The sequence below is a fragment of the Neoarius graeffei genome, chromosome 21, assembly GCF_027579695.1.
Source record: "Neoarius graeffei isolate fNeoGra1 chromosome 21, fNeoGra1.pri, whole genome shotgun sequence".
Classification (NCBI taxonomy): domain Eukaryota; kingdom Metazoa; phylum Chordata; class Actinopteri; order Siluriformes; family Ariidae; genus Neoarius; species Neoarius graeffei.
This window is the reverse complement of record NC_083589.1, coordinates 14,814,112-14,840,046: the sequence shown is the minus strand read 5'-3', so window position 1 is coordinate 14,840,046 and position 25,935 is coordinate 14,814,112. Positions and strand designations below refer to the sequence as shown.

The following is a 25,935-nucleotide window of genomic DNA, read 5'->3' as shown; positions in this document are numbered from 1 at the left end:
AGTCCAAGTTGGTCGAGCATTGGTGAGAGTGAGCTCAGTCGGCTATTGGTTGGTATGGCCTTTCCAGCTTTGAGAGCTGTCACCTCCTCTGGGAAGCTCTCTAACTGTGTTCTCTGTAGGAGAGCCAGTTCGTCTGTAATGCGTTCAGAGGCGCTTGGGGGTGTGGCCGCCCCGTGAAGAGCCTGATGCGTGGTAAGTAGGAGGTCCTCCCAGGTCTCACAGGCAACCAAGTCAGGTAATGGCATGTCTGTAGTGGAGACGGTGCCACAGAAACTGCCATGTCGGAGCTCGGTTGCATCATCCAGGACAGTGGAGGGACAGACAGGCCAGTGCTCTGGTGAGAACTGTAGGAATGGAGGACCACAATGCCAGTGACCAGGCTGTGAGAGCTGAAACAAAGTTAGACCTCGGGTTATGTCATCAGCCGGGTTATTCTTTGAATCAACATACCTCCAGTTACTAGTCCTGACTAGGTCTTGGATTTCTGCAACACATGTTCCTACGAACACTTTGTATTGCTGGCACTCTGACTGAATCCATTTCAGAACAGTGGTGGAATCAGACCACATGATGGAGCATGTAATGGGTACTGTGAGCTCAGTACTCAGTAATTTGGCAAGTTGTGCTCCAGTTAGGGCTGCACATAATTCCAAGCGTGGGATTGAAAGCTGGCGCTTGGGTGCAACACAGGACCGAGCCAGGATGAAGGAGACATGGGTCTGACCAGCTGGATCTAACACCCGGAGGTAAGCTACAGCTCCATAAGCTTTCTCGGATGCATCACAGAACACATGTAACTCCACGTCCTCAGTTGTGATGTTGAATGGGGTGTAACGTTGAGGAATGGTAACATCCTGGAGGTCAGTCAGCTCAGATTCCCATGCCTTCCAGAGAGGGAGCAAGTCGTCCTGAATGGGGTCATCCCATTGTCGCTCGGTCCGCCACAATGCCTGCACTAGTACTTTAGCCCTGGTGGTGTATGGGATAATGAACCCCAAAGGGTCATACTGGCTAGCGAGTACGCGGTACACCGTTCTTATGGTCACTTCGGTGGTGGAGACTGATCTCTTCTTGTAACCGAGGACATCAAATAGGCAGTTCCACTTCAGGCCGAGAGTGGATTCTTGGGGCTCCGTTTTGTCTGCAGAGAGCCAAAGCTCACAGGCCTCGGATCTGGCCTCAGAAGGAAGATGAGCTACCACCTCTGGTACATTACAGGCCCACTGTCTGATGTTGAAGCCACCTTTGGCGAGAACTGCTCTCAACTTGTCAATGAGTGCTGCGGCCTGCTTAGGACATGATAAGGACTGGAGACAGTTGTCCACATAAAAGGCTGTTATGACTGATTCCATCACATCTTCGTTGCCTTTCACATGGTCCTTGACATGCCTCTGGACTGCATAAGTGGCACAACAGGGGCTGCACGTAGTCCCGAACGGTAGTACACGCCACTCATAAATGTCCGGCGGACGGTCTTACTCCATGTCTCTCCACAGGAAATGCAAGAAAGGCTTGTCTGAGGACAAAAGCCTAACTTGGTGAAACATTGCACGAATGTCACCACTGATAGCGACAGCATGCTCTCTGAATCTGAGCAGTATTCCTAGTAAAGGAGGGCCTAAGGTAGGGCCAGGCAACAGGTTGGCATTGAGGTTGTGCTCCTGATGCGTGAAAGAGCAATTAAACACTACTCTTGCCTTCCCATTATGGAACACCATGTGATGGGGAATATACCATGAGCCAGCAGTACTGTTAGCCTCCTCACTGGTGATCTTCACGGCGTATCCCTCCTTCTCCAGCTTGTGTATTTCTCTGTTGTAGATGGTGGCCTGCTCAGGGTTGTGTGACAGCCGTCTCTCAGCCCTTCGTAGGAGAGGCATCACAGCAGAAGGTGAAGCTTGGAGTAAGGTATGGTCCTCTTTCCACAGGAGAGGTGTCGCGTATCTCTCCACACCATCCACATTGATCCGTACTGTGTCACTTTCCAACAGAGCAAATGCAGAGCTGTCCTGCTTTGAGCGTGTGATCTCTTTCTCATTGCAACGAGGCAGAGTGTCAAGTTGCCATAATTTCTCCACATTGTGTCGTAGCTCTTGAGCAGGCGACAGAAAGGAGGTGTGTAGGCATGAACTCTGATGACAGGGCTGTTGCAGGAATGTCGCAGGCCCTTGGATGGCCCATCCCAGCTTTGTGCATACAGCAACAGGAGAGCCAGGTGAGCCCATGCGGACTGGACATATGGCAGTGATCAAATGTGAATTGTCTGACCCAATGAGGATCATCGCTTAGCTTTGTGGAAAGGCTCAACTGGAACATCCCTCAGGTAGTGGTATTTCCTCTTCAGGACATCAACTGGGCAGGATTGTTCAGCAAGGTTCAGCTCTGAAGCAGTGAATACATTCTTGAGCTTGTGTCTGATGCCCAAGTTCGACATGGTTGATACTTCAAGTGTCACCGAGGCTCCCTTTAGGTGCACTATGTCCTGCCGAACAGTTCTCAAAGTTAGGAACTCGCACTCCCTCTTCAGGCCAAGCTTGTCAACTGCAGTAGAAAGTATGATCGTCCTTTCAGACCCATCATCAAGCAGGGCATGGGTATCCAGGATCTTGTTCCTATTGCGCAAGCGAACAGGGACAACTTTGAGCATCACTCGGCGTGAGTGACTTGCTTGATCCATGTAAACAACTGTGGATACAGTGCTGACGGTAAGGACACCGGGCTGTTGCATAGATGCGACCTCATGCAAAGTCAATAGGTGCTGCTCTCCACAGGAAATGCAAGGCTTCTTCAGAGTGCACTTGTCGGGTTTATGCCCTCTACCACACCTCCAGCAGCGGTTCTGTTCCTTTATCCAATCTGACTTCTGAGATGTATTCATGCTGGTGAATTCTGAACATCCACTCAGGTAGTGCTCGTTGGACTTGCAATATGGGCAAAAGGGCTTGAATTGCTCATGCTTGTGTTTTGGCAATGTGGAAGGTGCAGTTGCCTTCAGTGTAGCAGCAGTGTTTAGCAACACAGTGGATGACTTCACCTTTGTCTGTTTGGAGGACTTGGTATCTCGACGTGCAGGCTCTCCCTGAATGCCTTCAGCGGCTCGTCGAGAGATTTGTAGGGTTTGAGACTTAATTTCCAGCCAGGACACCAGGTCAATCAAAGTGTAAGTCATAGCAGACCCACTAGCTATGATGCCTCGCTTCAAGCAGTGTTCTACAAAGGAATCCCTGTAGCTCATAGGAAGTTTGCTAAGCAGGATGTCAACATGCAAACCACACTGCAGCTCGCACCTGGCTGGCCCACTTGTCGACTGTAGCATTCCCACTAGTGAGCTAACTGCTGTGCTGAAATCTTCAAGTGCTTGGGCATCACCCATCCGGACAGCTGGAGCTTGCTGGAGGGCCTTCAGCTCACTCTGTATGAGGGATCGTGGCTGGCTGTACCATTGCTCCAGAGCCTGCATCGTAGGGCTGTGGACTGTTAAGATGCCTCTTAGCTATCTGATAAGCTGCAGGAAGTTTCACAAGGTCAAAGAGAACTTGAAACTTATAATCCTCTGTCAGATGTCGGTGAGGCCCTAAGACTGTGTCCAGACCTTTTTTCAGGAGAATAAAGTCACTCTCTTTGCCTGATGAGAATGCAACCAATTTAGGCTTCGGTATCCCATAGGATGAAGCGATGGCCATCTCCATCAAGTTAGGTGCTCCTGTATCGGCTGCAGGGTAGGCCGCAGGTTGAGGCACATGGTACAGGTATGGGTACCAAGGATAATGCCCAGGTTGTGGTAGTGGTATCCCATAAGGTGGATACCAAGGCCCAGCAGGTAGCTGCACTGGCAGATAAGGTTGAATGGGCACAGGCTGCATTGGCACTGGCTGCCCTGGAGGAGGCTGTGCAGGTGCTGGCTGGCCTAGCAGAGGTAGCGCAGGTGCTGGCTGGCATGGCAGAGGTGGCGCGGGCGCTGCCTGGCCTGGCAGAGGTGGCGTGGGTGCTGGCTGGCCTGGCAGAGGTGACGCGGGCGCTGGCTGGCCTGGCAGAGGTGACGCGGGCGCTGGCTGGCCTGGCAGAGGTGACGCGGGCGCTGGCTGGCCTGGCAGAGGTGACGCGGGCGCTGGCTGGGGCGCCAGAGATGCCACAGGGTAGTGCCCTATGGATGCCCTCTCTGGTGAACCATAAGGTGCTGGTGTAGAAGTGCCATCTGATGGAACACTCGCTGCATGCTTGGTCACTAGGGTGACTAGGGGATTTGGTCCATAATGTTTGGGGAGCTAACATGTAATCTGAGGGAGGCCTGTCTCCAGTGTGGGTAGTAGTGACAGGTGCATGGCCAAATGAATGTGGCAAACTGCTACTATACTGCTGATAAGGAGAGGTTGATCTTGGATGCTCATGAGAAAAGCCCATTGTACTTAATGGATAAGAGGCATGCTTTGCGTTCTCCATTTCCACAGTAAGCTGTTCCATTTCAGTGCTTAAACTTCTCCATCTCTCCTCTAGTCGATCTAATACAGAGGCTCTAGCAGCGGTAGCTCCCTCAGATGGGAAAGAAATGTTGCTCTGACTTGCATGTGTTGCATGCCCTGTTGATCGCATGTGTGGTCTGAAGGGGGATGACTGGCGAAGGTGGTAGAGCACATAGTCCTCTAGATAAGCTGGAGGTTGTCTTCTCCGACTGGGGCGAGGATCAGGCTGATGTGCTTCACACTGGACATCTCTAGAAGCAGCCATAATGCAGCTGGTGTACAATCCAGCTCGAAGGACCAACTTTGTAGGATATAATGATGAGGAAAGTACTGGTCGTACACCCGCTGGCCTAATTCTTCGGTCAGAAAGAATGCAGCTGTTCTAGAGGTTGTATCTTGCCATTTATTAATTGTCTCTGTGCATATATACATCTGTGTCAAAGGTTCTGAAGTTGTGTTGTGACAAAAGTTGTGACAACAGTGGTGGTTTCTAAGACAAAGAAAGAAATAAAGGGAAAATACTTAACATGAGAATGCTAAAGTTATTTCCATAACAAACATGTCCTATTTAACACTCTATTTGAAGGTAATAATTGCAAGAAATGTACTGAACACACAATAATAAAGATATGGTGATTAACAGTACTAAAATGTCATATAAAACATAGGAAATTCGTACTGCCTTATCTCCATTATGTGCAAACATGAAACACGGTGTAGGATTGCTAACACAATATTGCTGAGTCCCAGAACATGCTAGACATTTCCAAATAGCAAAGAAAGATTGTCTGGCTGAAATATAAACTTATAAATGGCTATACAAACAAAATAAAGTTTAACAAGGAAAATAAGGGCACTTACATTTACATTCACGCACAACAGCACCGAGAGACCTTCAAACGAGACATGAGACTCCTAGAATGCGATGGCATGAAAGAGAACCGTCGGTGCCTGTTTATATAACGCAGCTCCTTAAAGGGGCGGTGCCGCATTTTCTTAAAGGCAAAGTATTTTACATTGAACAACAGGAATTTACACAGAAGAAGGCAGGGAATTTTGTACAGATAAGGCACGACAAGTTAGGCTAGATTAAAATCCCATCAAAACAATTTCCTCATCTAAACCCCCTGGTTTGTATTTTGATAATATGTTATCATGGGACAGCCATGTGGAGTATGTAACTAAGAAAATCATAAAAAGGATAGGTATTTTGAAAAAATTCCAAGAAACTTCTTTCATAATGAGTTAGGAAAACCTTTTTTGACACCCTAATCCAGCCCATCATGGATGATGGTAGAACTGTCTGGGGAAAAACCTTCAAGAAACATGTGGATGCTATGCTTATGTTCCAGAAGTGTGCTGCGACAATCATCATGGATGTGGCATGGGATCATCCATCCAAAAGCCTTTTTAAGGAACTTGATATCATGCCATTCCATACTCGAGTAAAATGCATGAAATGTGCCTTAGTGTTCAAGGCTCCCCCCCGACTGAATATCATTTCCTTCCTTGAATCTTAAAATTAGTTTAAACCCCTCATTCTCACTAACCCTTCTCCACACAACCCTACCTTCTCTCTCTCATCCGAATTGCAACCACTTATGCTACTATGCTTCCAAACTAATTTATTTTGCCATACTTCATTAAAATCATTTTACATCCATATCCTGATTCCCACCCTCAAGTCAATTTATTTGAATAGCACTTTTAACAACAGACATTGTCGCAAAGCAGCTTTACAGAAAATAAAGACTTTAAACATATGAACTAATTATATCCCTAATAAATTTATTTATACCATCACTATTCCCTGTCATCCTTAGTCCAGTCACAGATCAGTTTATGCACACTCCACCAATTTCCATCAGCAAGTCTTCTGAGCTTCCCAAACCTGAAGACCTCACAAAAGTATCATTGTGGGAAGCATGCTTATGTAATGTCATGGTGATTTGAGTACAGGTGTGTACAATCAAAATTTCATTGACCTGCTGTGGCAAAACACTTTGTCTGATCAAAATTGTTCTAATAACTTTTTGCCAGCAAAACCATATGCGCTACACCTCAAATTACCTGTTGATCAAACAAATTCCACCAAAGTTTTCATGTCAAAATTTGTTATAAAAATTTAAAAAAAAAAGCAGCTACAGGTAATATGATATATACCTGAGGCCTGGGAGTTTGAGGGTCCTGAGCAGTATCTTAGCTGTTTTTAGGACTGCACTTTTCTGGACAGAGATCTCAGATGTTGTTCCTGGGATCTGTTGGAACCACTCTCCAAATTTGGGGGTCACTGCACTGAGGATTCCTATCACTGTTGTCTTCATCTTACACATCTTTTCTACCTCTTTCAGCCACTGATACTTTTGAGCTTCTCAAGTTCCTTTTTCCTGATGTTATGGTCACTTGGTATTGCCACATCCATCACCACAGCTTTGTTCTCCCATTTATCCACCACTACCATGTCCGGTTGGTTAGCCATTAGCAGTTTAAAAAACAAACAAACACTTTATTCGTCACATGCACACTTCAAGCACAGTTCACTCATCCTCTGCATCTGAAGCAGTGTTGTCCATCTGTATCTGGATGTCCCTCAGGATCTTTGCTTGGTCATTCTCAACCACCTTCAGAGGTCCTCCTTTGACCTTGGGACTTCCAGTCCATACTCAGCACAAATGTTTCTGTACACTATGTCAGCCACTTGGTTATGGTGTTCCATGTATGCTCTTCCTGTGAGCATCTTACACCCTGCCGTTATGTGCTGGATTGTCTCTGGGGCATCTTTGCACAGCCTGCACCTGGGGTTCTGCCTCATGTGGTAGACCCTGGCCTCTATCGATCTTGCGCTTAGTGCCTGTACCTGTGCAGCTGTGATTAGTGCCTCCTGTGCCATCTTCCAGTCCAGCTTTATTCAGCCACTGGTAGGATTTTTCAATATCAGCCACTCCCTGAGTACATTTCCCTGATGTACTCGTGAATCTTTATTGTTTCATTTTGGATAGTGGCTCTGATGCTTACTAGTCCTCAGCCTCCTTCATTCCTCTTAGCGTACAGCCTCAGGATGCTGGACTTGGGGTGAAACCCTCCTTGCATTATCAGGCATTTACTTGTTCTGATGTCAGTGGCCTCTATCTCCTCCTTCAGCCAGCTTAATATGCCAGCAGGGTGTCTGATGACTGTTGAGGCATGGGTGTTGATAGCCCAGGCTTTGTTCTTCCCATTCAGCTGACTTCTCAGGACTTGCCTTACCCTCTGAAGGTATTTGCCTGTTGCTGCTTTTCTTGCAGCCTCTTAATGGTTGCCATTTGCCTGCGGGATTCCAAGGTACTTGTAGCTGTCTTCCATGTCTCCTATTATGCCATTTGGTAGCACCACCCCCTTAGTTCTGACTGCTTTCCCTCATCTTGTTACCATCTGGGCACACTTATCTAGTCTGAATGACATTCCGATGTTGTTGCTGTAGATCCTGGTGGTGTGGATCAGTGAGTTGATGTCTCACTCAGACCTGGCATACAGCTTGATATCATCCATGAATAAAGCATCCAAAATAAGAATCATCCAAAATAAGGTACTATATTTATTGTATTTATGGACACACAAGGAAATGGAAGAAACAGTCAACTACTTGACTAATAGCTGCTGTTTCTAAATACGGACAGGCTACAAAGGAAAGGAGGTGCAAGTTTGGGTAAGAGAGAGTGAGTCAGGAAAAGAGAGGAGGAAGGAGTTATACCTCTCTTTGTAACTTTTTTTTATACATGTACTATTTCTGAAGGAATGTAATGACAAAATACAGTGGGGCAAAAAAGTATTTAGTCAGTCACCAATTGTGCAAGTTCTCCCACTTAAAAAGATGAGAGAGGCCTGTAATTTTCATCATAGGTATACCTCAACTATGAGAGACAAAAATGAGAAAAAAAATCCTGAAAATCACATTGTCTGATTTTTAAAGAATTTATTTGCAAATTATAGTGGAAAATAAGTATTTGGTCAAAAACAAAAGTTAATCTCAATACTTTGTTATATACCCTTTGTTGGCAATAACAGAGGTCAAATGTTTTCTGTAAGTCTTCACAAGGTTTTCACACACTGTTGCTGGTATTTTGGCCCATTCCTCCATGCAGATCTCCTCTAGGGCAGTGATGTTTTGGGGTTGTCACTGGGCAACATGGACTTTCAACTCCCTCCAAAGATTTTCTATGGGGTTGAGATCTGGAGACTGGCTAGGCCACTCCAGGACCTTGAAATGCTTCTTACAAAGCCACTCCTTTGTTGCCTGGGCGGTGTGTTTGGGATCATTGTCATGCTGAAAGACCCAGCCACATTTCATCTTCAATGCCCTTGCTGATGGAAGGAGGTTTTCACTCAAAATGTCATGATACATGGCCCCATTCATTCTTTCCTTTACACGGATCAGTCGTCCTGGTCCCTTTGCAGAAAAACAGCCCCAAAGCATGATGTTTCCACCCCCATGCTTCACAGTAGGTATGGTGTTCTTTGGATGCAACTCAGCATTCTTTCTCCTCCAAACATGACAAGTTGAGTTTTTACCAAAAAGTTCTATTTTGGTTTCATCTGACCATATGACATTCTCCCAATCCTCTTCTGGATCATCCAAATGCTCTCTAGCAAACTTCAGATGGGCCTGGACATGTACTGGCTTAAGCAGGGGGACACGTCTGGCACTGCAGGATTTGAGTCCCTGGCGGCGTAGTGTGCTACTGATGGTAGCCTTTGTTACTTTGGTCCCAGCTCTCTGCAGGTCATTCACTAGGTCCCCCCGTGTGGTTCTGGGATTTTTGCTCACTGTTCTTGTGATCATTTTGACCCCACGGGGTGAGATCTTGAGTGGAGCCCCAGATTGAGGGAGATTATCAGTGGTCTTGTATGTCTTCCATTTTCTAATAATTGCTCCCACAGTTGATTTCTTCACACCAAGCTGCTTACCTATTGCAGGTTCAGTCTTCCCAGCCTGGTGCAGGTCTACAATTTTGTTTCTGGTGTCCTTTGTCAGCTCTTTGGTCTTGGCCATAGTGGAGTTTGGAGTGTGACTGTTTGAGGTTGTGGACAGGTGTCTTTTATACTGATAACGAGTTCAAACAGGTGCCATTAATACAGGTAACGAGTGGAGGACAGAGGAGCCTCTTAAAGAAGTTGTTACAGGTCTGTGAGAGCCAGAAATCTTGCTTGTTTGTAGGTGACCAAATACTTATTTTACCGAGGAATTTACTAATTAATTCATTAAAAATCCTACAATGTGATTTCCTGGATTCTTTCCCCCCATTCTGGCTCTCATAGTTGAAGTGTACCTATGATGAAAATGACAGGCCTCTCTCATCTTTTTAAGTGGGAGAACTTGCACAATTGGTGGCCGACTAAATACTTTTTTGCCCCACTGTATGTTGTAATGGTCCAGAAAAACATGTTCATTGTAAAATGAGTACGTACACAAGCAACGACACAAAGTGTCATTTATAAACTTTTGGGAATTGTCAAATTCTGAAAAACTAATGATTTGTTTTCAGCTATAAATGTATTAATTGACATTGCTGAATTGACAATACTTCATAAAAATGAAAAGTCAACTAAAGAATCGACTTTGTGTTTCCTTGCCTTGCTCACAGTATTCTTCATTGTGCATGTGGGGGTTCTTAAATTAGGTTCTTAGTTTTACACTAATTTTCCCTTCCACCTTTTTTCCCCTGTTATGGTAACAGATTTTGACTGGAGAGGACTGGAACTCAGTAATGTATGATGGGATTATGGCCTATGGTGGACCATCATTTCCTGGCATGCTTGTATGCATCTACTTCATCATTCTCTTCATCTGTGGAAACTGTATCCTTTACAGTGGGGGGTACACGCATGTCTATTCATTCTTACAGTTGTAGAAAAGTAATTTGAGAAGTTCTAGAAAAAAGTTCTTGAAAAAGGGTTGTAGAAAAAAGGATCTCGAAAGTAGCCTTAATTAATCTATTTTAAATAAATTTGTGTTCCCAGTGATTTTATCTATTCAACAAAACACTGCAATAAGTATCGGACAAGCATCAGATCAATTAAAACAATCTGAACCACTTTTTAATGTCCCAATATTGAATTATTTTGCCATGAATCAAATTCAAAAGGTTTGTATAGGCCAAGGTTTCTCAGTTCCTGTCCTGGAGACCTATAAACCAGCAGACAATTGACGTATCCTAACACCAAATGCACTAAAACCAGAACATGAGATAAATATTAACTGTGAACATGGTGGGTTAATTTGTTAGAAGCACAGAAACCTTATTGCCAACGCACTGTGCAGGGCAGTAAACTAACATAACTGGAATGGAGAACACCCTTGCATCCCAACTTTTAAACATGGTAGGGTTGAAAATACCCATGCAGTGACACAAATAAAATGTCACACCTTGCAACAAAACATTCCTCAGCAACAAAAATTACAACTAAGTGCAAAACAAAGCAAATCAAAAACTTGCTTACACACAACCAAGTTAGGCTCACAGAGAAGCATACAAAAATTGGGTATCATTCAACCAAATGATGCTTGCATTTGAACAATAGTAAAATCCAAAGATTTTTGTTTGCCTGATTGATGACTCATGTGATGTCAGTAAACCTGCCAAAGACACACAAACTACAAACATGGACACTCAGAACTACAAGCCCCAAGATCCACAGTGCCCTCTGTCACCAGAGTATTAATCACAGCTGACACTCATCTCCTTAATTAGCTCTTCCCTGACTGAAGCCACTCTCAAACACCACTCCCATACAAAGTATCATTCTATTTCATCCAGTCCATACCAAGCCTTGCTATTCTCTATCTGCCTCTCGATTTTCTGACCTTTGCTAGCCTTATTTCATTTACGCTCTTTGTCTCCTCTATTTTACATTGTTTTCCAATTGCCCAACTCTCACTTGCTTCCTGACCTTGCTTTTAGTCGATCATTATGGCATCGTCAACAGTCTGCTTCCTCGCTCTCCTCTGCATTTACATCCATAAGTGTCTGCATTCTGATAGGATACTTTGCCACCATGGATGTAGTGGAAGAGGCGAAGCAGACTGCTTTGAAGTCAGGGACACTTATTGGGAGAACAACAGATGCTAGCGGATCTCAACACCTGTATGACACAACTAGCAACCATGATGTCGCAGGCCCTTCTACTGAGCCTCTTCCCAGCCCCGCACTACAACTTCCTGCACCTGAGAAGTTCGCCAGAAATGCTCTCAACTGTAAGGGATTTTTGCTTCAATGCTCCATGTATTTTGCTGCCATGCCGAACCTCTCCGATAAACATAAGATCACAAAATTCCCTTCTTTCCTCACTGGCAAAGCGCGACATTGGGCAAGTGCAGTGTGGAACAAGAACCAAGAGCAGTCCACTTCTTATGAACAATTCCTCTCTATGTTTAAGAGAGTTTTTGATCATGAACCGGAGGGTATCAAAATCAGTGAAAGTCTGCTTTCCATTTCACAAGGTCCCCGAAGCATGGCAGAATATGCTCTCAACTTCAGAACACTAGCAGCAGCCAGTGGATGGAACAAACCTGCTTTGAAAGCCATCTATCATGAAGGACTACATCCCGCAATTCTTAGTGAACTAGCTTGCCGGGACAAACAACTCACGCTGGACTCTCTTATTGATTTAGCCATTCAACTCGATCATCTGTTAGCACACCACCCCTGCATTCAGGTAAGCACTAAACCTATCACAACTTCTGAGGACAGTTCACCCATGGAGGTCTCACACACCCGGCTGTCCCACTCTGAGCATGAGAGAAAGAGAAGGGAGGGTTTGTGCTTCTACTGCGGGAGCTCCGAGCATCAGCTCAACCACTGTCCCATTCGTCCGTTTTGTACAGCTCCAGCAAAGGTTCTACACGCATTGTGAGTCTGGTGAGAAAATTTAGTTCCAAGTCTTTTAAAGTGCCAGTATTACTGCAGCTGACTGACTCCCCACATGTCCTGTGTGCGTTTATTGATTCAGGGGCGGAAGGGAACTTCATCAGCCACTCTATCATGCAAAAATTTAACCTGCCCATGGTCCCCCTGCAGAGCACACATTAGGACTATCGATGGAGGACCAATAGGAGATGGCTTTGTCACTTCACGGACCCCACCGCTCCACATCCAAGTGGGCATTCTGCGTTCTGAACACATCTTGCTCTGTCACTAATACTGTAAGTTATGATCTTATTCTCGGCTATCCATGGTTGCAGCTTCATGATCCCTTGATTTCATGGCAGAACAAGGAAATTCTCCAATGGTCTCCATCTTGTTTTCAGAACTGTATCTCTCATCTCCAAGTCAATCTTTCATCCACTACTGTGGAGAGTCCTCAACCTGACTCCCTGGATGGCATCCTGGAGGTGGACCTGCAGGAGGTCTTTAGCAAGGGAAAGGTATGTGGGCTATCACCACATCAGCCTTATGACTGCACTATTGACCTACTGCCAGGCATGTCACCACCATGGGGGCATATCCACCTGAAGGAACACACCGCCATGGAGGAGTACATCCCTTAAGCAAGGATACATCTGCCTGTCCAAATCTCCCATTTCTGCAGGCTTCTTTTTCATGGAGAAACAAGGCAGAGGATTTCAACCATGTATTGATTATAGAGGTTTGAACCAGGTGTTGGTAAAATACCCTTACCCTCTTCCACTAGTTCCTGCAGCACGAGAACATCTTAGATCAGCTACGAGCTTTTCCAAGATGGATCTCCACAGTGCATACAACTTGATCAGGATCAAAAAGGGCGATGAATGGAAGACCACCTTTCTCATGACCATTGGCCATTTTGAGTACCGGGTGATGCCGAATGGTCTTTCTTTGGCACCTAGCATGTTCCAGTGCTTCATCAACGATGTGCTACAGGATATGCTAGGTAGGTATGCCATTGCGTACATTGATGACATCCTGATCTACTCCTCAGATGAAGAAAGTCACAAGAAACATGTCAGAACCATCCTGAACTGCCTGCTAGAAAATCACCTCTATGTCAAAGCTGAGAAATGCAAGTTTCATCAGGTTTGAATCTCCTTCCTAGGATAAGCACTGAAGGAGTTAGCATGGACTCCTCCAACATCTCTGCAGTTACATCCTGGCCCACACCTGTAAGAGAGCTTCAGCGCTTTTTGGGGTTCGCAAATTTCTATCACTGATTCATCAGGGGCTTCAGCACTATAGCTACCCCCTAAATGACTTTGCTGAAGAAGGGACCAAAGTGCCTCCAGTGGAGCCTCAAGGCCAAGGAAGCATTTCAGCATTTCAAGCAGGTCTTCACATCTGGTCCAGTCCTCCAGCATCCAGATCCCACTAAACCATTTACAGTAGAAGTGGATGCATCTGACATGGGAATAGGCATGATTTCTGTCTCAGCAGTTTGGTGAGAAATAGAGACTACATCCCATAACTTTCTTCTCAAAAAAAAAAAAAACTTCTGTAGAGAGGAATTACGATGTCGGCATCAGGGAACTGCTGAGAAATGCAAGCTAGCTCTTGAAGAGTGGCGGCACTGGCTCAAAGGGTCCACTCACCCTTTTATCATTCTCACAGACCACAAGAATCTGGAATACCTCAAGAAAGCCAAGAGGCTAAGCCCTTGTCAGGCCAGGTGGGCACTGTTCTTTACAAGGTTCAACTTCACCATTTCATTTTGCCCCAGCTCCAAGATCACCAAGGCCAATGTTCTATCTCACCATTTTGGTTCCATGCACCAAGATTCTGTAAACCACCCCATTTGTCCAACTCAATGTTTTTTGTACAATCCATCACCTGGGACCTGGACTGAGAGATAAGGAACGCTCAACCACAAATTCTTCCAAATAACCTCCCACCTGGTCTCCTCTACATGCCCAAGTGATTTTGAGGTTGACTAATCACATGGGCCCATTCGTCACCTGCCACAGGTCATCCTGGTAGTCATTGCACCCATCTAATGCTAAAGAATAAGTATTGGTGGGAAAACATGCTTACTGAAATTAACCAGTTCATAACTTCTTGTTCTACTTGTGCTCGGGCTAAAGTTCCTAGAACCCTTCCCACTGGCAAATTGTGCCCCCTCCCCATTTCTCAGAGACCCTAGTCCCATATAGCCATTGACTTCATCACGGACCTCCCTCTCTCAGAAGAGAACACTACCATTATGGTAACTGTTGACTGCTTCTCGAAGGCTCTTAAGCTCAACCCCTTACTGGGCATCCCAACAGCCTCTCAGACAGCAGAACTCCTCTTCCTGTATGTGTTTAGGTACTATGGTATCCCAGAGGATATAGTCAGTGACTGGGACTCACAATTCACATCTTGCTTCTGGACCTGCTTTATGGAGAGCTTAGGGGTTACAGTGAGTCTTGCATCAGGCCATCACCCACAATCCAATGGCCAGGTTGAGAGAGCCAACCAGGAAATTGGCTGCTTCCTGAGAATCTTCTGCATGCACAACCAGGGGGACTGGGCATGCTTTCTCCCATGGGCCGAGTATGCACAAAACTCCCTCAAACACTCCGCAACACAAACACCATTTCAGTGCATACTGAGTTGCCCTGGGACGATGCACCAAGCCGAGTACAGGCCATGGAGGATTGGTTCACATGCAGCCAAACAATATGGGAGGAAGTTCACCAATGTCTCGAAACAATCAATGCTAAGTATAAATAGTATGTGGACAATCACAGAGGAGAAAATCCAGACTTTTCCCCAGGCAACAGAGTATGGGTGGCCACTAGAAATCTTAGAGAGCCCAACACCTGCAGAAAGCTTCAGCCACGCTGCACTGGGCCATTCAAGGTATTACAGCACATTAACGAAGTTTCCTACTGCCTAGAACTCCCCCCTCACAGCAGATTATCCCCCACATTTCATGTCTCCAACCTTAAACCAGCTATCCTGGACCCTCTTGATGAAAACACTCCAGTCCAAGAACACCCTGAACACCTTCAAGAGGGGGAACCCATCTACCAGGTAAATAAGATTCTCAACTCCAGACATAGAAGAGGACAGGTCAAATACCTGGTAGATTGGGATGGTTATGGACCAGAAGAACAAAGCTGGGTTCCTGCCAAAGACATCCTAGACCCTCTCTTCAGGCAAGAATTCCATGCCCAACATCCATACAAACTAGCACCTCGAGGTAGGGGGCGTCCTCGAAAAACTTCAGCTCCCAGAGGGAGCTTCAAGGGGTGGGTCTCTGTTAGTAAACCTGCCAAAGACACACAAACTACAAACATGGACACTCAGAACTACAAGCCCCAAGATCCACAGCACCCTCTGTCACCAGAATATTAATCACAGCTGACGCTCATCTCCCTAATTAGCTCTTCCCCTATTTAAGTCACTCTCAAACATCACTCCTATGCAAAGTATCATTCTGTTTCATCCAGTCCATACCAAGCCTTGATATTCTCTATTTGCATCTCAATTTTCTGACCTTTGCTTCTTTCATTTGTGCTCTTTGTCTCATCTGTCTTACGTTGCTTGCCAATCGCCCGACCCTTACTTGCCTCCTGACCTCACTTTTAGTCTATCATTTTGGCATCATCAACATTCTGCTTCCTTGCTCTCCTCTGCATTTACATCCGTAAGTGCTTGCATTCTGACAGATGTCAACCAATAAAAGTAGCATTTGAAAACTCATGACCTAGTGCATGGGTCTTAAAAATAGTTGAACACTTAGTGTTCAGCTGGAACAAAACAATAAACAGACTGCTTACCTTTTTATTTATTTTTTAAATACTTTTTTTTTTATTTAATGATCTCCAGACACTAAAGCTGTCAATCCTTATGTTAATAAAGGAGTTCAAATATGTTGTTAATTTAGGTTTGTGTGTGTCTCATTTGTCAACTATTATTATCCCCTACCCAAACGAAGTTTGGCGGGGGGATACATAAATGGGTTCCATCCATCCAGCTGTCAATCCGGTCACGTTCTCTTTTCCGGGCCGTATCTTTAAAACTGCTGAAGATATCTTCATGAGACTTTGTATATGTATCAAGCAACATGTGAACTCGTGCCTTTTGCTATTTTTGATAAAAGTATTTTTCAAATTTTTACATAAATAGATTTTGACTTCAAGGTAGGTTTTGTTTCTGGAGCAGAACTTGAAAACTATGAGTGGTATGGTCTTGAAAGTTTGTCTATGTGTTGATTAAGTAATGTATATGTGCCTTTTGAGGCTAACAAATGTGAGAAATTTTAATTGTTAGCTCACCTGGACCAAAGGTCTGGTGGGCTTATGCTATGGGCTGCTGAGGTCAGTGTAAAGAGGTAGGGTTGGTTTCCTGCAGCAGAACTTGAAAAATGTGACACACAATATCTTGAAACTTGGTATATAGGGTGGGGGATATCGATGACTCTGTCGTCTTATCAATAAAACGTACTGTTTTATAATCCTGAACTCCTGTCCTAACTAAACAGACATCCTCCTGAATGTCTTCTTGGCCATTGCAGTAGACAACCTTGCAGATGCAGAGAGTCTGACATCAGCTCAAAAAGAGGAAGAAGAGGAGAAGGAGAGGCGGAAACTGGCTAGGTAATGTATACTCCCATAGGAGAGTTAAGAAGTAATGTCTCATAAAATCAATAAATTCTGTCATCAAAAAATTGAGTTGTAGTGATTATGCTTTACTTTAACATTTTTATTCCCTTGGAATGAAATTTCCTGTGTTTGAAGAAATACCATTTTAGTCTTGATAACTTCATGATATTTATATTAGCATTTATTTTAAAATTACATAACAATAGAAACATTGTGTTCATTACACAAAACATCAGATACACAAAGCAAAACTGTTCAAGAAAATTAAACTTTGTAAATCCTAATTCTACTTCCTTACATTTCCTTTTGAACTAGTGAAATCTGAGGCATGAGCATTTTGGATAGGTATTTATAATGGAAATTACAACATAGCAATGGAAACATTGTGTTCAGTACACAAAGCACAAGATACACAAAGCAAAAATGTTCAAGAAAATTAAACCTTGTTAATCCTAATTCTACTTCCTTTTGAATGAGTGAAATCTGAGGCATGAGCATTTTAGACAGGTACTTATAATTTAATGTAGATATCAATGTGTTAAATGGCTCTCTTAGGCTATGGGAATATTGCTGACTATTCCTCTGATTTTAACAATAGACATTGTGGCAAAGCAGCTTTACGGAATTTTAGTGACTTTAAACATGAGCTAATTCTATCCCCAGTGAGCAAGCCTGTGGTGACAGTGGCAAGGAAAAACTTCCTCAGACAACATGAGCAAGAAACCTTGAGAGGAACCAGACTCAAAAGGGAACCCATTCTCATTTGGGTGATAACAGATAGCATGATTATAACATTTTTAACAGTTTTAACATGAAGTCTGTTTTGATGATGTTATAAACTGTTCATTGATGGAAACTTGAGTGCAAAACTGTTCATGGCAATTGCAATCCTAAAGTAATCATATCAACTGTAGTCCTCGGCCATCGTAGTGAAACTATAAGTGTCCAGAGAGCCATCTTCCAAGTGTGACTTAGCAAGTCAACTGTGGTCCTCAGCCATAAAAGCATTACTGTAAGTGCCCAGAGCCATCTTCCGACTGTCCATATGGGGCTGTCCTCCACAAGAGCAATGTGTTTAGACTCCAGCCAGATGTAGGGCATCAGGATGGATCAGGCAGGTCCAAGGAGCAGAAAAGGTCAGCATCTCGATCTCAGGATTGACATGTAACTCAGAGGGACAGACAGAGTGGGGGGGAGAAAACACCGGTTGTTGGGTATGCCCAATGTCACCTGATGAGTAAGAACAGTATACATTTTGCGTTGAGTGCATGCAGGGACTCCGGCAAAACTAACTATGACCACATAACTAAAAGGGGAGAGCCAGAAGGTAACACAGGCATGGGGGCGCCCCAGGACATAAAGCAGCCAGCTACTACACCGTCAACAAACTTGAGTGAGCAAGTGAGTGGGGGACCGATAGTATCCATACATCCAAGTTTACCAAAACACTATGCCTGACGACCCTCCAGATCTACTCCTTTACATAATAAAATTAACAAAAGACTTGACTAAACAAATGTTTTCAGCCTATGCCTAAACACTGAGACTGTGTCTGAGTCCAGAACACTACTTGGAAGGCTGTTCCATAACTGTGGGACTTTGTAAGAAAAGGCTCTGCCTTCACTATACGAGGTACCAGCCAATAGCCTGCACCTTTTGATCTAAATAGGCATGGTGGGTCATGAAGGATTAGAAATTCGCTCTGGTACTGTGGCACAAGAGCATTCAGTGCTTTAAAGGTCAATAGTATTTTATAAACAATATGAAATTTGATTGGGAGCCAATGCAGTGTGTATAAGATGGGGTGATATGATCATATTTTCTAGTTCTAGTAAGGACTCTTGCTGCTGCAAGAGTCATATTGGAACATCCAGACAGTAAGGCATTACAATAATCCAACCCTGTAGAACAGGATACAGTGGCTAGAGATGAGCTGTAGTGACATTAAATTTCTTATCTTAGCAATACTTCTAAGATGAAAGAAAGCTAGCTGAGTAATGTTATCGGTATGAGTTTCAAATGAAAGACTGGAGTCAATGATCACCCGAGGTCTTTTACGGCTGCATGTGAAGAAACAGAAAGGCCATCCAGAGTTACTGTGTAATCAGAAAACCTACTTCTAGCTGAATGGAGTCCTAGTACAAGTAGTTCTGTCTTGTCAGAGTTAAGCAGAAGGAAGTTAATAAGCATTCAGTGTCTAATGTCCTTTCCACATTCCTCAATGTCGTCAGATGTAGAAAACAGGGTTGAAAAATACCAGAGTGCAAAAATAATAAACACGATGATAAGGGAAAGCATTTTTTCCCTGTGTTCCATTGCCAACAACCAAACAATGTAAATGACTTGCTTAACAGTGGTTTTGCAACTTGGGAACAGGTCACACTTTAGAAACACTCTCCTTTGGTAGAAATTCTGTTGTTTGCGAGGACCATTTTGAGCTCGTTTGTTTTGAAAGGAATCTACAGGCTGAGCTGTGCTATGCAGGTCATGTTAGACTCAAACCCAGTGGTGTGCCAACAATATTCTGACACCGTCCATGCCATGCAAGCCAATTAACTACAGTAGTATAGACATTCAGAGCTAATATCTATTTAGGCACTGCCAAAATGTGACGCTCCCAAGGAGTGTAAAAAGTATTAGTCAATAATCCTACATCATTTCTAAAAAAAACAAACTCAAAATAAGTGCTGGATAAAACCTATCTAATGTGAACAAGGATACAAATTTCGTTGTCCGGTGCTCCGCACTCTGCTCTAAACTCACACTTGGCTTCAAGGTGTCACTTGCCTATATTTAGACCATATAAACTGCTGTGGCACATTGAATGTCTATACCTGTATTCACACACAGTAAACAAATAAGTAAATAAATAGATACATCAAGTTTTATAGCTAGTATGGACACATGCAAACAAATGCACACACACAATGAGTTTTTATATATACACTGCAATGTATAAATGCTGTACTGGTACCCTTTAATGCAGAGTAGAGGAGCTGGCAGTGGGGCAAGAACCAAATTCAAGAGCTTTTAGCAACAGTATAATGAAGTACAGAGCCAGCAAGCGCTTAGTAGAGCCACCTCATACACAGATACAGACCCTGATGTACAACCCCGATTCCAAAAAAGTTGGGACAAAGTACAAATTGTAAATAAAAACGGAATGCAATAATTTACAAATCTCAAAAACTAATATTGTATTCACAATAGAACATAGACAACATATCAAATGTCAAAAGTGAGACATTTTGAAATTTCATGCCAAATACTGGCTCATTTGAAATTTCATGACAGCAACACATCTCAAAAAAGTTGGGACGGGGCAATAAGAGGCTGGAAAAGTTAAAGGTACAAAAAAGGAACAGCTGAAGGACCAAATTGCAACTCATTAGGTCAATTGGCAATAGGTCATTAACATGACTGGGTATAAAAAGAGCATCTTGGAGTGGCAGCGGCTCTCAGAAGTAAAGATGGGAAGAGGATCACCAATCCCCCTAATTCTGCGCCGACAACTAGTGGAGCAATATCAGAAAGGAGTTCAACAGTGTAAAATTGCAAAGAGTTTGAACATATCATCATGTACAGTGCATAATATCATCAAAAGATTCAGAGAATCTGGAAGAATCTCTGTGCGTAAGGGTCAAGGCTGGAAAACCATACTGGGTGTCCATGATCTTCGGGCCCTTAGACGTCACTGCATCACATACAGGCATACTTCTGTATTGGAAATCACAAAATGGGCTCAGGAATATTTCCAGAGAACATTATCTGTGAACACAATTCACCGTGCCATCCACTGTTGCCAGCTAAAACTCTATAGTTCAAAGAAGAAGCCATATCTAAACATGATCCAGAAGCACAGACGTCTTCTCTGGGCCAAGGCTCATTTAAAATGGACTGTGGCAAAGTGGAAAACTGTTCTGTGGTCAGACGAATCAAAATTTGAAGTTCTTTATGGAAATCAGGGACACCATGTCATTCGGACTAAAGAGGAGAAGGATGACCTCCTCTTTGTTATCAGCGCTCAGTTCAGAAGCCTGCATCTCTGATGGTATGGGGTTGCATTAGTGCGTGTGGCATGGGCAGCTTATGCATCTGGAAAGACACCATCAATGCTGAATGGTATATCCAGGTTCTAGAGCAACATATGCTCCCATCCAGACGATGTCTCTTTCAGGGAAGACCTTGTATTTTCCAACATGACAATGCCAAACCACATACTGCATCAATTACAGCATCATGGCTGCGTAGAAGAAGGGTCCGGGTACTGAACTGGCCAGCCTGCAGTCCAGATATTTCACCCACAGAAAACATTTGGCGCATCATAAAACGGAAGATACGACAAAAAAGACCTAAGACAGTTGAGCAACTAGAATCCTACGTTAGACAAGAATGGGTTAACATTCCTATCCCTAAACTTGAGCAACTTGTCTCCTCAGTCCCCAGACGTTTACAGACTGTTGTAAAGAGAAAAGGGGATGTCTCACAGTGGTAAACATGGCCTTGTCCCAACTTTCTTGAGGTGTGTTGTTGTCATGAAATTTAAAATCACCTAACTTTTCTCTTTAAATGATACATTTTCTCAGTTTAAACATTTGATATACTACCGTTCAAAAGTTTGGGGTCACCCAGACAATTTTGTGTTTTCCATGAAAAGTCACACTTTTATTTACCACCATAAGTTGTAAAATGAATAGAAAATATAGTCAAGACATTTTTCTGGCCATTTTGAGCATTTAATCGACCCCACAAATGTGATGCTCCAGAAACTCAATCTGCTCAAAGGTAGGTCAGTTTTATAGCTTCTCTAAAGAGCTAAACTGTTTTCAGCTGTGCTAACATGATTGTATAAGGGTTTTCTAATCATCCATTAGCCTTCTGAGGCAATGAGCAAACACATTTGTACCATTTAGAACACTGGAGTGATAGTTGCTGGAAATGGGCCTCTATACACCTATGTAGATATTGCACCAAAAACTAGACATTTGCAGCTAGAATAGTCATTTACCACATTAGCAATGTATAGAGTGTATTTCTGATTAGTTTAAAGTGATCTTCATTGAAAAGAACAGTGCTTTTCTTTCAAAAATAAGGAAATTTCAAAGTGACCCCAAACTTTTGAACGGTAGTGTATGTCATCTATGTTCTATTCTGAATAAAATATGGAATTTTGAAACTTCCACATCATTGCATTCCGTTTTTATTTACAATTTGTACGTTGTCCCAACTTTTTTGGAATCGGGGTTGTATTCTTACTTGCTGCTTTTTATTTTCTAAATTTGAGTAAAGAGCCTACCTTGGCAGAGAGTGCTGATAATTTGCCATCAGAGTACATCAGAACATAATCTAGGAGTCAACATGAGCTGCAGGCTGCTATTACACCTGCTATACCAAACCTAAAGCTGGATGTTGCACCTGACATAGGTGATCAATTTTATAAACTAATTTATTGTACATTCACTGAAACAAGAGGTTGGGGTGTTCCACAAAGTACCAAGTGAGTGTGAGAAGATGGAAAAAAGATGCTCGATTCCATGTCTTCAGTATAAAAGAGTGGCTAGTGCTGCATTATTTTCATCAACCTGTCAACAGTTACACATACTAGTATATAGTGCCTACTCACTCAACTAATGCATTCAAAAAGAGGATGAGGATGCGCCATGTGGAAGTAGTTGAGCTAACCTAGATATTTGACATATACAGCAGACCTCCTTGAATACATGAGGTAAAAGATAATTACTTATTTTATTCAGTAGGAAAATGGCTAGCACTTTCCCAGAATGTAAGCTACATATGTCAGTTTTCGAGACATTAATAATCAACCCTAACATTGTTATAGCCATTGTCTTTACTACATCACAGACCCAGGAAAAACCATTGGCCAGTCCTCTCCCTCCCTATGTCTTTGGGATTAAAAAGGACCATTTGGTTATTAATAGAATGTATATTGGGTTATTAATAGAATGTATTTGTCTGGAGCATACCTGCATACCAGCATTTGATCACACACACACATCAAATAATCATATAGTGTGCCAGAGGCCTATTATACTCACACACGAAGCCAACACTGTACATCAGTAATGTTTTACATTATTATATCTATCATAGATAGATATAGCATTTAAACCCAGTGTTGTCCTCCCTAAAAATGGGACCACAAAGGCCTGATTTTGTCTTCTTCTCACTGATGTGCAAGGAACCAAGAGGATGAGAGACAATGTCCTGCATTAATCCAGGGTCTAACATTGGCTTTGATTAGGTGTGTCATTAACAGAAGAACATCCTCTTTGACACTCTGAAGAAGAGAGAAGATATGTCTGAATTTCTACACATGGCATTTATAGTGTTTTGCTCTGATGTGTACACTACAATTTCTAGTTTCTGAACTGGTCCATGCCTTCTCTAGCTGGTTCATTCAGTTATTTGGCGAAGCTCTTTATTTGTTCTCTGGTTTAAAATCATGGCCTCATGCTTATTTGGCCAAAAGCAGTTTAATTTGACAGTTTATATTGACAGACCAGATTTATCGCAGGCAAATTTTTGCTGATATTTCTCATCAGTGACTCATATCATTGCTGGCTGTTAATTTTCCCCTTTCCATTAGTCAGCTCAACACCCTTAAAGAATCAAAATGGCATCTGATGTTCAGTCTTCTTTGTCAGTTTTACACCTGACATTTTCATAGCCATCAGCACATCAATTACTTGCTGTATATGGTGACTTGAATCCATTCATCCATCTATACCACTTATCCAGCAGGATCATGGGTGGGAGGGGGAGCCAATCCCAGCTGACTTCAGTCAAGTGGCAGTGTATAGAGAGCGTGCACGTGACGTCACGAGGTCATGTGATATTTGTTTATCTGCCATCTTGGATGGCATGGCCGCGCATAGAACTTAGACGAACCCGTTCTAATTATCAAGTGTGTGGGAGTAGATCTTTCGAGAATGGTTATATCTTGTTCAGCATTTGGTTGTACCAATAGACAGGGCCAAAAGGAGGGCCTGTCATTTTATAGATTCCCCGCAGACGAGGAGAGACACGCAAAATGGGTGTCCGCTGTGCGAAGAGAAAACTGGTACCCCAGTTCTACCAGCTGAATTTGTAGTGAACACTTCATATCAGGTAGGTGTAATCTTCTAATACATTTATATCTGATATTGAATAATAATTCTGCACAGATAAAGATAGCGGTGATTTGTGATTTTTTTTTTCAGACAAAAGCATACATATTTACAACCCTGTCATTATCTGGAACTGAGTTTAGATTTCGAACATTCTTACGATAAAACGTCCTGCATAGTCTCTATGATAAATGTCTTAATGCCACTTACCCGTGAGGTTATCAAGTAGACATTCTTCTTCGGAACCTTCCAGAGGTATAGTTGGGATACCCATCCCGCAACAAAATATTTATAAGCTTCCAGGCTCTTGTCAGCTTTGAGGGCTTTGCCAGTGTAACACGATTCACAATTAACAAGAAAATTGTAAATGTCGTGGTAGGCCAGATCGGGCAAATCGCCGGCACCGCAGCTCTGAATTTCCCTCAACAAGGATTGCGGCAAGTTGTACGGATCTGTAATCCCCAACCTGGAACACTTTTCCACATAACGCTGCCTCACGTCACCTTCAAGATGCTGAACAAACTTAGACAAGTTATCGCGCGATGTAGATGGGGTATTTTCCGAATTTTCTTGGGGATTACTCCCTGGATCCATTACGCTCGTGCAAGGTAAACAATCCTGAAGCCGTCCAATATGGCGGAGTAAACACAGATGGGTCACATAACTGCACATCCTCTATACCCTGGGCAGGTTGCCAATCTATTGCAGGGGAATTATGGAGATGAACAACTATTCACACACTCATTCACATCTATGAGCAAATTAGTATAGCCAGTTGACCAAATCAGCATGTCTTTGGACTGTGGGAGGAAACCCATGCAGGTACAGGGAGAACATGCAAACTCCACACAGAAAGGCCCCATTCAGCCAAGAGGGTCAAACTCTGAACCTTCCTGCTGTGAGGCAACAGTGCTAACAACTGCACAGTAGGTGAAGATCTCCCTGAGGATCGAGACAAGATGTGATATTTTACTGTCTCTCAAGGGGAACACTTCCACACATTTGGAGTAATAGTCAACAACTACAAGGAGATAAAAGTTTGCCTTTTTGCTTTTGGGGAAGGGCCCCATGAGGACAATACCCAACATCCCTCCTGGGGGCTGAGACATACTCTGCAGTAAACTTGATGGCTTTCCATTATCTGCTTTGTATTGCTGACAGCTTACATAGGACTTGGTATATTCCCATACATCTTTGCGTATACTCAGCCACCATGCTACCGCTAAGATGTGCAACAGAGTCTTCAATTGGCCCAGATGACCGTTTAAAGGATTATCATGGAAATACCAGAGGAATTCAGAAATCAAAGATTGGGGAACCACCACTTGTCACATTTCCCCTTGGTCTTGTAAGGGGGCTCTTCAATATAGTATTCCCTGGTGGACACCAAAACCAATGCAGTTTGGGGGGGTCTGTGACTGGAAACTGTTCTGTCTTATTACACACACCTTTTGGTGCTTCTCATACTCCTGGGACATTTCAGCCAAGGTGGTAGGCAGTTCTGAGTAGCTTTTAGGGGTGATGGCAAGACATGGAAATGGTTGAATAGAAAGAGGTTCATACTACATTCTGGACAATGTATCACATGCAGAATTGAGACATTCCTTACAGTAATGAACTTTGAAAGTGAATTGCTGCAGTATCCACTGAGTCAAACATGAGGTAGTCTTTGGGCAGTTGAAGGCCCACATCAGTGGAGCATGGACAGTGAAGACATTAAACTCCCCTCCCCTCACAGAGTGTCTCCACTTCTCCACAGCCCAAACCACAGTAAAGAACTTTTTTTCCGAGGTAGAATAATTCCACTCTGGGC

The 25,935-nt window shown here is 43.4% G+C and overlaps 1 protein-coding gene across 1 annotated transcript in view; it reads left to right on the top strand.

Annotated features, from left to right (window-relative positions):
* The window catches only part of cacna1c (calcium channel, voltage-dependent, L type, alpha 1C subunit), an 880,695-nt gene that overhangs the window by 403,487 nt on the left and 451,273 nt on the right, over window positions 1-25,935 (top strand). Inside the window, exons 15-16 of the mRNA XM_060902748.1 lie at window positions 10,175-10,295; window positions 16,875-16,989. Coding sequence (XP_060758731.1) covers window positions 10,175-10,295; window positions 16,875-16,989 — 236 coding nt within the window. The remainder of the gene's footprint in view (window positions 1-10,174; window positions 10,296-16,874; window positions 16,990-25,935) is intronic.